Raw genomic sequence first — 13,637 nt, forward strand, 5'->3', positions numbered from 1 at the left:
ACTGCTTGTCTTAAAACTGACATGATTATTGTGGCAACGGGGTGAGGTGGTGCTGGTGTTATGATGATTTCATTTTACCCACTTGCTATGTACCTGAATAAATAATCTGGTTCCCTTAGTCCCATTTTTTTTGGTAGAAATTGCATTTTGCAAACAGGTTAACTGATTTAGTACAAATATATGAAGCTAATAAAGATTTTTCCACTTATTCCAGTTATGGAATAAGTAAGTCATTGGGTTGAAAGGAACAGCATAGGGAATATAGTCAGTGGTATTGGTATTGGAATAGCATCGTATGGTGACAGATGGTAACCACACTTGTGAACGCAGCATAATGTATAGAGTTGTCTAATCCCTATGTTGTACACCTAAAACTAGTGTAATATTGTGTGTTTGTACTTCAATTTAAAAAAAGATTTTGCCTCTTAGTTTAAGGTGTTACTGGTTATATCATGCTATTTTTGTATATATTGATAATAAGTTAGATATGTTCTAGCAAAAACATTTTACTGTTTAACTTTTTAAAGTTTATTTATTTTGTGGTGGCCGGGGGTTGGGGGTGCAGCAAGGGGCAGAGAGCAAGGGAGAGAGAGAATCCCAAGCAGGCTCCATGCTCTGCTCAGAGCCTGATATGGGGCTCTATCTCATGATCCTGAGATCATGACCTGAAGCAGAATCAAGAGTTAAGCCCTTAACCAACTGAGCCACCCAGGTGCCCTGAAAAACACTTTAAAAACACAATCACACATTTTCAATTAAAAATTATGACATTACTGATACTAATTTTGAGTGCATTAAATTTCTTCCAGAAAGATATGCTGAAAAGCACTGTGGAATTCTTCTTGATTCAAGTGGACCTTTTGCTTCCTGCCATCCAATTGTGAATCCTAAACTATATCATGAGGTATGTGAGGGTCTAAGATTAACAGCTCTTTTTGCAAACTATTCTGATAATATCAATAGAAGCCTGTAGACATTAAAATTTTTCAAATAACAGGCACTGTCAGTACATTAAGACATAGCTTTAAACTTATCATTATTCAGTTGTTAGATATACGAATTAAAAAAAAACAGTACTGGCAAATAAGTTGGAATGAGAAAAATCTTTTTTTTAATGTTTATTTATTTTTTTGAGAGAGAGAGAACAGAGCGTGAGCTGGGGAATGCAGAGAGATAGGGAAACAGGCCCTGAGTTGTCAGCACAGAGAAGGATGTGGGGCTCGAACCCACGAACAATGAGCTCATGAACTGAGCTGACGTTGGACACTTAACCTACTGAGCCACCCAGGCACCCCTGGAATGAGAAAAATCTTGAATAAGTTCCTCTTTCTGAGTTTTCTAAGTTTGTGGAAAACTTAGTTAATAATTGATTTACTACTTTCCATATTTCAAAAGGAAGTATTTCCCAAAGTTCAAGACAGATTATTTTCAAGGAAGAGGAGTAGTTATAAACTGAATTAAGATACCCAGTTTACCTGTTCTTGTGAACATTTTCATAAAGTAATATGCATTTATTTCTTACCTTAAAGGAATGCAAAAAATACACTTGCACTTGTGACAACAGTGAAGATTGTTTGTGCACGATTTTAGGCAACTATGTAAAAGCGTGTGCTGAGAAAGAAACATACATAGTGGAATGGAGAACTGGACTATGTGGTAAGCAGGACAGGGGCTTTAGATGACTCCCTTCTCACTTTTACTATAGTGTGTGTGTGTGTGTGTGTGTGTGTGTGTGTGTCTGTGTCTGTGTGTGTGTGTAGTTTAGAAACATGTATTTACAAACTTGTACTTGGTTCTTTCAAAGATGATTTCCTGTTTTTTTTTGAAATATGTTTGAGTTATCCATGCAGTTTTACTTCTTGATTCTTTGATCTTGATTTAAATAAGAACAGAATATATACATATTTATATATTAACATGGGTTTCTGTTTAGTTATTATATGCTGAAATTTAATATTCCAACTCCTACTACATTTTGAAGTGTTAAATATTAGTGACATTTTTAAGAAAATAAAAATAACTAAATTAGGAGTTCAACTATCATATTTATTGAATCTTGCATTTTTTTAACATATTTATTGTAGTATTTGAATATGACTTCAGAAAAATACATGGCTTACCCAAAAAAAGAAAACTTTATAGAAATACATGTCTTGTAGATCACAATACCTCATAGCTCATTTCCCATCAAAGGTCTGTCATGTTCACCTCCAAAATTTCTCTCAAATACATTCACATCTCTCCATCTCTATGGCCACCAACCTACTTCAAAAAAAAAAAACACCTCTTTTTTTTTTTCTCCTGGGTTATTTCAATTGCTTCCTTTAATATCCACTTTTTCTACAAAGAAGTCAGGATAATCTTTAAAGTAAAACCAACTAAAACTAACCTGATCGGAGCGCCTGGGTGGCTCAGTCGGTTAAGCGACCAACTTCGGCTCAGGTCATGATCTCACGGTTCATGAGTTTGAGCCCGCGTTGGGCTGTGTGCTGACAGCTCAGAGCCGGGAGCCTGCTTCAGATTCTGTGTCTGCCTTTCTCTGCACCTCCCCTGCTCATGCTCTGTCTCTCTCTGTCTCTTAAAAAATAAATAAATGTTAAAAAAAAAAAACTAACCTGATCATTTGATATTTCAGTCTAAAATGAGTCAATGGCTTCTCATTGCTCTAAGGCTAAAGAGCAAACTAAGAGGGCCCTGCAAGTTCTAATCACTGATTTTGTGTCTGGGCTTATACCTTCTATTCTTCTTGCTCTTTGAAAGAATTTCCCTGTCTTCTGATGTAGGCATAGAATTACCTTTCTCTAGGAAGCTTTCATGCTCTACATGGACCGCAAGTTCCCAGTTGTACATACTTAGAGCTTCCCATCTTGCTTCTTTATAGCACGTGCCACAATTGTCCTTTCCCCAGAAATATAAGTCACATGATAGCAGTGTATTTCCTATCTTGTTTATGGGCTTTATCCCCAACAGAATATGTAAACATATAGTAGGGACTCAATATTGACTGCAAATAAAAAAAGAATGAAAAATACCAGTGAACAGCAAGTAACTTTTTCTTGACTATTCATAGCCTCAATTGTGAATAATTCACTATAATATCTATAAACATCAAGATGAAATAGAATTGCTACTTTTCCTGGATGCATACATATTTAATATTTTTTATTCCTATACCAACAGATCACTCTTGCCCAAGTGGCCTGGTTTTCAAGTACAATGTAAAAGCCTGCAATAGTTCTTGTCGATCATTGTCAGAGAGAGATAGGAGCTGTGATGTAGAAGATGTTCCAGTTGATGGATGCACTTGCCCTGATGGAATGTACCATAATAATGAAGAGAACTGTGTTCCAAAATCTCAGTGTGACTGCTACCTAAATGACGAGGTCATACAACCAGGCAAACTCATCCATATTGATGACAATAAATGGTATGGAAATTGCATATATACTTGTTATGACTTTGAAATCAGGGGACTGTCCTTTTCAGAGAAATAGACATCTCCTAAAGTCTTCTTTAGACCTACCACATTTTAAAATTTGTATTTATTAAAGTTAGTTATTGCTCCCTTTAACCTGATGTGCTCACGGCATCATAATGGCTCTAACTGATTTATTCTACTTTTGTTTGATTTCAAATACCAATATAAAAACATTCTAGCATGCCCTACATACAGAGGATGCAAAAATGATTTTATATTCAAACGATGTTTTCTAGTTGTCTCTCAGCATTCACCATTCAACAAACACTTATTAAATAGATATTTGCCATGTTCCAGGCCTTGTGCTGAGGGCTAGAATTACAAAGATGAAGGAACATTGCCTTTGTCTCACAGAATGAGCAGGGTGCTCGCTTTCGCAAGGTTTGTATACTATAATATGGTAGGAGAAAGAGCCAGTTAGTGCCTGAGCAGATAAGAAGAACTTTTCAGAGGAGACTAGCACTTGAGTTTTACTAGGATTTGAAACTTTTTCCAGACAAAATTGGGGTAGGAAGAGAGATTTCCAATAGCGTAAACAGAACACACTAATATAGGAAATGCTTGAAAAGTATTGTGCATGTAGGTTCTCGTTGGGCTGGAAAGGATTGGGCTGGAAAAGTAGACTGTGGCCAGGCTGTACTCAAGAATTTGAACTAAGTTCCTGGGCAGTAGGAGAAGTTGAAGGATTGTGACTTTTTGTAATGGCTAAGGAGATTGTGATTCTGCAGTTTTGGGCGAAGTAATTTATCTGTATCTTTAATTCCATAGGCAGAGATAGCAATTCTTAACAATGTAACTGTAAAAATGAAGTAGCCATTCCAAGAAATTTTGGATACACCTTCTCTTTTCTTTGGTTCCATGAAACTATCATTTAGAAATGGATTATTTTTTCTTGGCCATTTAAAAGGAAAGCCTAGGTAAAAACCTCTTTCTATTACAGCACACAAGACATTTGGTTGGGGTTTGATCATGATACTTTTCTCTGTAGATGTTGAGGAATCAGTAGGTAGATTACCTTTTTAGTGAAACCTGGGCTACCGCCTCCAAATTATGGTTCCCTTTATCATTACCCTATTTCAGATCCCCATCACTACCATGATTGTTAAGTTGGCTGCTCTTTGCCCTGTCTCTGTGTCTCATATTTCTTGCACTACCTCTATAATGACTAACGTGAAGCATTATTCTGATTGTGCCACTTACCTGCTCAGGAGCTTTAATGGTGACAGTTGCCTAAAGAATAGACATAAGCTTGCACGTCATTTAAGACCATCCAAAATCTGGCCCTGCCTTGCTTTTACCACTTCTCCCTATCCTACTTACTGCTTTCTATCCAAACAAGTCATTGGAACATACCTTGTTGTTTCCTGCATCACAGCTTTGTATCTTATGAGCAGTTATCTGTTGAATCTAATTCATCCATCAAGATACAGCCATCATTTTCATGTGTTCTCTGATACCCATAGAACCTTGCTTGTATATTCCTATAATATGCACAAGGCTGCATGTTATAACTGGGTGCGTGTTATTTCTGGGCAGTGTGTCTCATCCATTTACTTGGATAAAACTTGTGAATAAGGGGTAAAAGTTTCTCTAACAGTGTATTAAGAAGTTGTCATTGAAGTTTGATGTTTAAATGTATAATTTTCTTCTATTTTCAGTGTCTGTCGGGATGGAATTCTTCTTTGCCAGACTCCCATTGATTTAACCCTACGTAAGTGTTGAAATCATAATTTAAACTTAAAATATCTACTTGGGTTAAACCAAGCACATCAAGAGGCCCTTGATTAACAACTTCCTTTATCCTGCAGAGAATTGTTCCGGAGGGACTGAATTTGTTGACTGCAGGGACCCGAAGGCACAGAGAAGAGTTGACAGTACCTGTAGCACTTGGAACATACCTAGTTTTGATGTAAGGAACATGGCTTTGCAGTTAAACTTTTTGAAACTTTTCATTGTGTCAGGATAGAAGCCAACCAAAACATCAGTGAAAAAGAATTCGAAGGTCATATTTATTGTGTGTTATTTTGACTTGTCAAATGTTGGCTCTAAATGGATACTTGGTATATATTTATGCATGGTAAATGGATGCTGATAATGTGACATGTTACAGCAGCACCTGATGATGTATATTTTATATTTGTTCCTATAGGAGAACTTGCCTTGCAAACGTGGGTGCTATTGTCCAATTGGCATGGTTCGAAATTCTAAAGGAAACTGTGTCTTTCCTGAAAACTGCCCATGTTCTTTTGGTGGACAGGAGTATGACCAGGGAAGCGTTACCTCGGTTGGCTGCAACAAATGGTGCATAATAAAGAATTACTATAGGGGTACCTGGGTGGCTCAGTTGGTTAAGCGACAACTCTTGGTTTTGGCTCAGGTCATGATCTTGCATTTTGTGGGTTCAAGTTCTGCTTGGGTTCTGTGCTAACAGTGTAGAGTCTGCTTTGAATTCTCTCTTTGTCCCTCTCTCTTTGCCTCTTTCTCTGTCTCTCTTGAAATAAATCAACTTTAAATTAAAACCTTAAAAAATAAAAGACTATTTCATATGTTTTGGATATTAGAAAGTATAGTCTGCTCTTATTTTATAGGAAAGAAGTCATACTTTGAGATATTTGAAGAATAATGGTCAAATATAGTTAAAATGCTATTTTTTAAATAGAAACTATAATTTTATTTTTTATTGAAGTATTGTTGACATACAATATTTTATTAGTTTTAGGTGTACAGCCTTATGATTCAACAATTGTATACATTATGCAGCGCTCACCACAATAAGTGTTGTTACCATCTGTTGCCATACAAAGTTATTACAATATTATTGACTGTATTCCCTAGGCTATATTTTATGAAATAGAACCTTTATTTGGCATTTTCTATGGTTAACATGATATAATGAAGACAACTGCCAAATTTAAGTCAATATAAAACAAGGTTTTGTGCTTCTTTACAAAAACAGTGTGAGAATGTGAATCTTGGCATAATATAATTACCTCACTCTATCATTTTTTTTTCTTTTAGTACTTGCATAAAAGGGTCTTGGAGCTGTACACACAATGAATGTCAAACCACCTGCCATATCTATGGGGAAGGTCATGTTAGAACTTTTGATGGAAAAAGTTACAGCTTTGATGGTCTCTGCCAGTATTCATTTCTTGAGGTAATTACTAGTGTGTTTTATCACAATTCTTCTATACTTAATAATTATTATTTATCTGCAGATGCTCTCTGGAGAATTTTATTCTCAAAATGTGAAATTTAAACAAATGGCCCCTTAAGTCTTTCTCAAAGACAGTACAATATAACAGTATCATGCTGACTTGGGAGGCAGTAGGTCTAGATTTCAACCTTGGCTCTACCCTTTCTCTGATGTGTGACTTTGGGCACATTCCTTAATCCCTCTGTGTCTCTGTTTCCTTATCTATAAAATGGGGATGGAAACAGCTCCCTTGAAACCAAATTTGGGCAAATATTGGAGCACATACTAAGTGCTCAATGAATGCTAGATATTTAACAACAGCGCTATCAGCAACGACAGTTACCACTTTATGAGTGCGTCTTTGCCAAAGCAAATTGATTACATTTAATCACTGCAATACTCAAAGGCTGATATTATTATTCCTATGATGCAGATGAAGAAATTGAGGCTTAGAGAGGTTAAGCAACATGAACTAAGTAGAAAATGTCGTATTCAAAACCAGATCTGTGTGATTCCAGAGTTCACACTTGTTACATGCTGCTAAGCTGCTTCCTAAGTAATATCTAATTTCCTGAAATTTGGATTGTTTTATGCTTTAAATTTATATTGTTTTATATTTATGCAAATTTCATAAAAATCGGTGAGGGGAAATAAACAACTTTATCTAGTTATGTACAGAGCCTAGAAATAAATCAATGATTATAAGCCATGTTGTATAATTTAAATACTTATGTAATATGTTATAAGTCTAAACTTTTATAAAATATTACAAAAGGACCAAGTGAAAGCAAATTAACTAGGTTGGATTCAGCCAGGGAGGGCTACCTCTCCATATATGCAGTTAAATTATTGTCTTCTGGACATTCCATAACACAGCATATGGTAATTTATTGAGTTTAAGGTATCACTGTCTAAGAATTCTTTGTCTGATGCAAATATTGTAATTGAGTTCCACGTCCCTGATATTTATAAAGTATTATGATAATTTACTTTTAAAGGATTATTGTGGTCGTGAAAATGGCACATTCCGTCTCTTAACTGAAAGCGTCCCATGCTGTGAAAATGGGCTTACATGCTCAAGAAAAATCATAGTTGCTTTTCAGGTATGGTACTGTTTCTCTTTATATATTTTTTCTCTCAGATTATGAGTGGCCAGATAAAACTGATGTTATCATAAGTCTGTCTTGTAATTTATAGGATCAGAATGTTGTTCTGCATGATGGGAAAGTAACAGCAGCCAAAACTACAGAAAGTAAGGAATGTGAAATCAGTGGAAATACATATTCTGTACATACTGTTGGCCTGTACTTGATTCTGAAATTTTTAAATGGAATAACCATAATTTGGGACAAGAATACAAGAGTTTCTGTTATACTGGATCCACACTGGAATGTATGTATATCACTAATAAGCGATTAACGGGGAAACAAAATAATTTCTGTTTCTGAGACGTAGAGACAATTCATCAGTGGAAAGTGAGAGAGTGGTAGTTTCTTTCATAGAATAAGCCTTCCACAACTGTTCAACCTTATGATGAAATAAGAAATGTAATCAAAGATGACAGGACCTGGTGAAAACTAAATGCAATAAACCTGAAGCGTTCTAGTTTAACCATATTTGGTTACTTGAGATTATTGCATAATACAATTTTAAGGTAGCTGGTGAATATATAGAATTAAATGTATTTCTTAGAACAAAAATTCTAAGAGCCTAAGAGTCTACTCACGTATGATTTGAAGCTAGTGAATATAATTATTTTTTAATAATTCTTAATGCATTTATCTTATTTGATACTAGATCATTTTGTGATATAGGATATCTTGGGTTAAACAGTACCAGGATCTTATCCACAGATTTTAATTTCCTTCTAAAATTTGGAATTTAAAATGGATTTATGGTGGGGGCACCTGGCTGACTCGGTCAGCAGAGCATGTCAACTCTTGATTTCAGGGTTGTGAGTTTAAACAACATGTTGGGTATGGAACCTACTTAAAAAAAAAGGGGGGGCACCTGGGCGAATCAGTGGCTTGAGTGTCTGACTCTTGGTTTTGGCTCAGGTCATGATCTCATGGTCATGAGATCGAGCCCCGCATGGACTCTATGCTGAGTTGGAGCCTGCTTAAGAGTGTCTCTCCCTCTCCCTGTGCCCCTCCCCCTGTCACATGCTCTCTCTTCAAAAATAAAATAAAATACAAAATAAGAATAAAATAAAATAAAATAAATAAAGTAGATCTATGATACTATAAATGATCATAACATCTTTACGTACCTGTCTCTGTATACCACTATAGTGCAACTCACTTGTTAATTTTCCCTTCTGATCTCATCTCTTCATATATCTATATCCCTACTACAACCTACTTGTTAACTTCCCTTTCGGATCTCTACAGGGCAAAGTATGTGGTCTTTGTGGAAATAACAATGGTGATCTCAAGGATGATTTCACAACACGATATTCATCAGTAGCTGCTGGAGCACTGGAATTTGGAAATAGCTGGAAAACCAGTCAAGAATGTTCAGACACAGTAGCTCAAGCTTTCCCGTGTGACTCAAACCCATACTGTAAGGCCTGGGCTGTGCGGAAATGTGAGATCATCCGGGACAGCACCTTCAGAGACTGCCACAGCAAGGTAGTATGGCTCTGAGAGCAGGGACCTGCACAGGCTTTGCTCCCAGGGACTCATGGGCCGTGTTCTCTAGGTGGACCCCAATGCCTACTATGATGCATGCATTGAAGAAGCCTGCGCATGTGACATGGAGGGGAAGTACCTGGGATTCTGCACAGCTGTGGCTATGTACGCAGAGGCATGCAGTGCGGTTGGAGTCTGTGTCAGGTGGAGAAAACCAGAGCTCTGCCGTAAGTGAGGTCCATGTGTTGTTCTTATAAAAGGTAATTAGATAGCATTGTTTTGTTAGGTGATCAATCTTCTTTCCATATTTTCTATAAAATACATACTCTTGTGCCTAGAAAGTTTTCAAAACATGTTAATATGTTTATGATGGGAAAAATCCCTATTTTTAAAAGTATAGCACCTGGCACAGTACATCAAATTCAGTTGGAGTTTCTGAAGTTCTTATAACAGGGGAGAAATTAAATACTGATGGAAAGTATCTCTTATTCATACTTAGATGAACAATGAATTGTTTACCTAACTTGGTGTAGCCATATATCCTTGAACATTTACCTCATCTACTTTGGGTTCAAGTCCTTACACATTATCTTAAAAACGTTTATAGAGCCCTAGTCTTGATACATATATTGATATATATGGAATGTGATAATTTTGGTAGAAATCAGCTCTTTCCCTTCTAATGGAAAGTATTACGAGAGAAAATATGACAGATGAGAAATATTGACATTGAATCCACATTTTATTCTTTATTATGCAAAGTGTTATATTGAAATCTTTAGTTACCTCATTCAGGAACTGTTATTTACACATTAAAGTAGCCTCCTTTTCCCAGAGATTTATTTTTGCAATTTAGTCTTGAACAGTAAAACTATGAATCTAGACTATGACCTAAAATACCTTAAAATGGGAAAATTAGTGTTTACTTTTCTACCCCAAACCAACTTTGTGAGGTGTCAAAGGAAAGTGCTGTTTTGATCCTATATGCTCCCCCTCTGTTTTTTGTGAGCTATTTTGGCTTATCGGCCAATTTGGATAAAGCCAAAGGAACCTGATAAGATAGAATGATATACGCTAGGTCTGTTTATTTGTTAATATCATTCAAAAATGCTTTGGAAAGGGAAAGGTGAAAATTGTTACATAATAGATGGAAGTAATTTGATACAATTAAATTACAGCTGTCTACTGTGATTATTACAATGCCCCTGGGGAATGCAGTTGGCACTATGAACCTTGTGGTACAGTGACTACAAAAACTTGCAAAGATCAAGTTATTGGCCAGAAATTTTCTGCACTTTTAGAAGGTAAGGTAAATTTTAGTAATATCCATGAAGTAGTGCAAATTATATTGATATTTGAATACTGAAAATGTTATTTCTGCCAATTCAGAATCTTACGTTTTACTATTTATTTATGTATTCATTCATTCATTTACTTGATGTTTATTTATTTATTCTTGATGGTGAGGGGAGAGAGAGGGAGACAAAGAATCCCAGCCTGGCTTGGTACTGTTCCTGTAGAGCCTTACACAGGGCTCCATCTCGCAAACCACGAAATCATGACCAGAGCTGAAATCAAGAGTCAGATGCTTAACCGACTGAGCCACCCCAGTCCTCACATTCTGTACTTTAACGAATAGGCATTTATACTTGTTATGACATTAATATTTCTACATAAGAAACATTTTCTCTAGGGGCCCTTGGGTGGCTCAGTCGGTTGAGTGGCCAACTTCGGCTCAGGTCATGATCTCACGGTTTGTGGGTTGGAGCCCTGCATTGGGCTCTCAGGTGACAGCTCAGAGCCCAGAGCCTGCTTCAGATAATGAGTCTCTCTCTCTCTCTCTCTGTCCCTCCCTCGCTCATGTTCTGTCTCTGTCTCTCTATCTCTCAAAAATAAATAAACATAAAAAATGAAACATTTCCTCTAGACATATATTATCTGTTTAATAAGACAGACAAGCAGTGGGGAGAATGCAGTGCTTCAGTCCCATTGTCAATTTTTATACTTTTCATTAGACAATATAGTTTGTTGAGAATGTAGTTTCAGAATGCAATGTATTATATAGTCCAATTAACTATATCCCACACGTCATCAGCACTTTCTTCTTAGCATTTCATATCTTGGAAAGGAAGAAGTGGCAAGAAAATAAGAAGATGCAGTAACTTCCCAGAGTCACCTCTGTGTTAGATCCCAGTCTCTGGGATCTTTTCAGCTCATTTTATTATGACACCTGGATCTTCATCTATCCTTACAAAAAATAGATATTTAGAATTGGCATTCACTTTTCAAGATATGTATTTATCAAAGTGTTGTATTACATTCAACATCATACCATCATTAAAGTTGCAAATTATTTTAAAATACTTCAGGAAACATTTTAGAAAAATAAATCAGTGAAAATGTATAAGTTCTCAGTTCTTAGGTTGATATTCCATTGCAAGAAGATCTGAATCCTGTACAATTTATATGTTTTTATTAAGAGTATGATGTCATTTTGCTGTTATCTACTTCAGTTCATGTAGGCATTTAAGTAACTTTACAAATATATAATGCAATGTGACAAGTTTCTGTAAACAGAAATGAACCATGGGTCATCTTTCATACAGGATGTTATGCTAAGTGCCCAGATAGCGCTCCTTATCTGGATGAGAACACCATGAAATGCGTCAGTTTATCTGAGTGCAGCTGCTTCTATAATGATATCATACCAGCAGGTGGAGTGATTCAGGATAACTGTGGAAGAACATGGTACATTCTCTATTAACTTTCTAAGAAGCAATTCCATTCCTTGCATTTTCATTTATAAAAAAAATTAAGTATACATGTATAATTTTTAGCTTTCCTATTTCTAAATGATAAGGCTAGCATTAGGTTCAATTTTTTGTCAGTAATGCTAGTTATTTCATATTTTCAGTAAATCCATATGTCAACAAATGGCTTGTTAAATCTTACAATGAGGAAAACAGGAACAGAAAATGTCACTGGTAATTTTAGGTAAAAAGAAAGTTTTAATTCTATAAATGCAAGATCATGTTTACAGGCTTCAGACAGTGACATGGAAGCAAACAGGAGAAGTCTCTACAAGAGCAGCATGGCCAAGATGTCAGGTTTAAAGCTGAAAATGTAAGAACTAACTGTACAGCTTGACTGCAAAGCATTTTTTTAGGTGTCAAGAACACTGAAGTGAAATGATTAGGAATAATGGTACAGTACACCAAAAAATAAATGTCCTTTGGGGAAATGATTATTTATTGTTCCCTTATTTGGTATTGTTTCGATTCTCATGGTTAGACTATTTTTTGTTTCAAATTCGGGAGGTGTATGCCAGTAGGAGTCAAAATTTCAACCTCATTTTTTTTTTTAATTTAACTTTCAGCTATTGCATCGCAGGAGAGTTGGAGTGCAGTGGTGAGTCTTTGCATTTTATTCTAATTGAATTAGGGAAGACAAGGTACGGGGTTTGGGATCCTTTCAGATCATCAACAGAAAAAGGGGTAGGTACTTAAGGCTTAAACTGCTCCTCCCTCTGTGGTTTGGACAATTCCATTGCTGTGTATTTGTTCATGTTGTGTCATTTCAAAACCATTGCTGCCAAGGCATTTCCAACAACTAGCAAGTAGGTAGTCCTCCTGCTGCATGGAAGCCCCTGCCTATCTGTAGGCTCTGGGAATTAAGGCAGTAAGACATCACTCAAAACAGATTCATGAAGGGATGGAGCTGAAAGGTCAGGATTAGATAAGATAGAATTAAATAATTGAGGGATCACTCATGAGCAACAAATCTTAAAGATGAATCTCAATAAGCTTTAAAAAAAATATGAGCTACTCCCTGGTTTGTATTAGAAATTGCAGGGAGTAAAATAAACAAGATACAAATAATTCATTGGCAATTTGAGATTTTAGACTTTTTCACCCTTTTTCATTCTTCTCAATAATAGTAACTTATGTTTATTTTAGAAACTGCTCCTACAAATTCAACATTCACAGGTAAAATCATCATGGTTTTCTTTTTTAAAAAAGTTTGAAAATGTTTATTATTTTTGAGAGAGCGAGAGCGAGAGAGGGAGACACGTAATGCTAAGCAGGCTCCAGGCTCTGAGCTGTCAGCACAGAGCCTGACACAGGGCTCAGACTCGTGAACCATGAATCGTGACCTGAGCTGAAATCTGACGCTTAACCACCTGAGCCACCCAGGTGCCCCAAATCATCATGGTTTTCAATGTGTAGCTCTGATTTCTTTTTGTGGATAATCCTTTACAATTTCACATCAGTCTATGCCAGTGAAAAATATGGTGGTAAATCTGATACAAAAATTTCAAATTAGAATGAACAGT

The 13,637-nt window shown here is 36.1% G+C and overlaps 1 protein-coding gene across 1 annotated transcript in view; it reads left to right on the forward strand.

Moving 5' to 3' along the window:
• The window catches only part of MUC19 (mucin 19, oligomeric), a 137,532-nt gene that overhangs the window by 49,850 nt on the left and 74,045 nt on the right, over nt 1-13,637 (forward strand). The window contains exons 26-39 of the mRNA XM_053199622.1: nt 810-904; nt 1,530-1,656; nt 3,181-3,427; nt 5,137-5,189; nt 5,287-5,387; nt 5,628-5,779; nt 6,497-6,635; nt 7,673-7,777; nt 7,872-8,066; nt 9,065-9,304; nt 9,375-9,531; nt 10,483-10,608; nt 11,911-12,052; nt 12,681-12,712. Of these exons, the coding sequence (XP_053055597.1) occupies nt 810-904; nt 1,530-1,656; nt 3,181-3,427; nt 5,137-5,189; nt 5,287-5,387; nt 5,628-5,779; nt 6,497-6,635; nt 7,673-7,777; nt 7,872-8,066; nt 9,065-9,304; nt 9,375-9,531; nt 10,483-10,608; nt 11,911-12,052; nt 12,681-12,712 (1,911 nt within the window). The remainder of the gene's footprint in view (nt 1-809; nt 905-1,529; nt 1,657-3,180; nt 3,428-5,136; nt 5,190-5,286; nt 5,388-5,627; nt 5,780-6,496; nt 6,636-7,672; nt 7,778-7,871; nt 8,067-9,064; nt 9,305-9,374; nt 9,532-10,482; nt 10,609-11,910; nt 12,053-12,680; nt 12,713-13,637) is intronic.

The sequence above is a fragment of the Acinonyx jubatus genome, chromosome B4 (assembly GCF_027475565.1).
Source record: "Acinonyx jubatus isolate Ajub_Pintada_27869175 chromosome B4, VMU_Ajub_asm_v1.0, whole genome shotgun sequence".
Classification (NCBI taxonomy): domain Eukaryota; kingdom Metazoa; phylum Chordata; class Mammalia; order Carnivora; family Felidae; genus Acinonyx; species Acinonyx jubatus.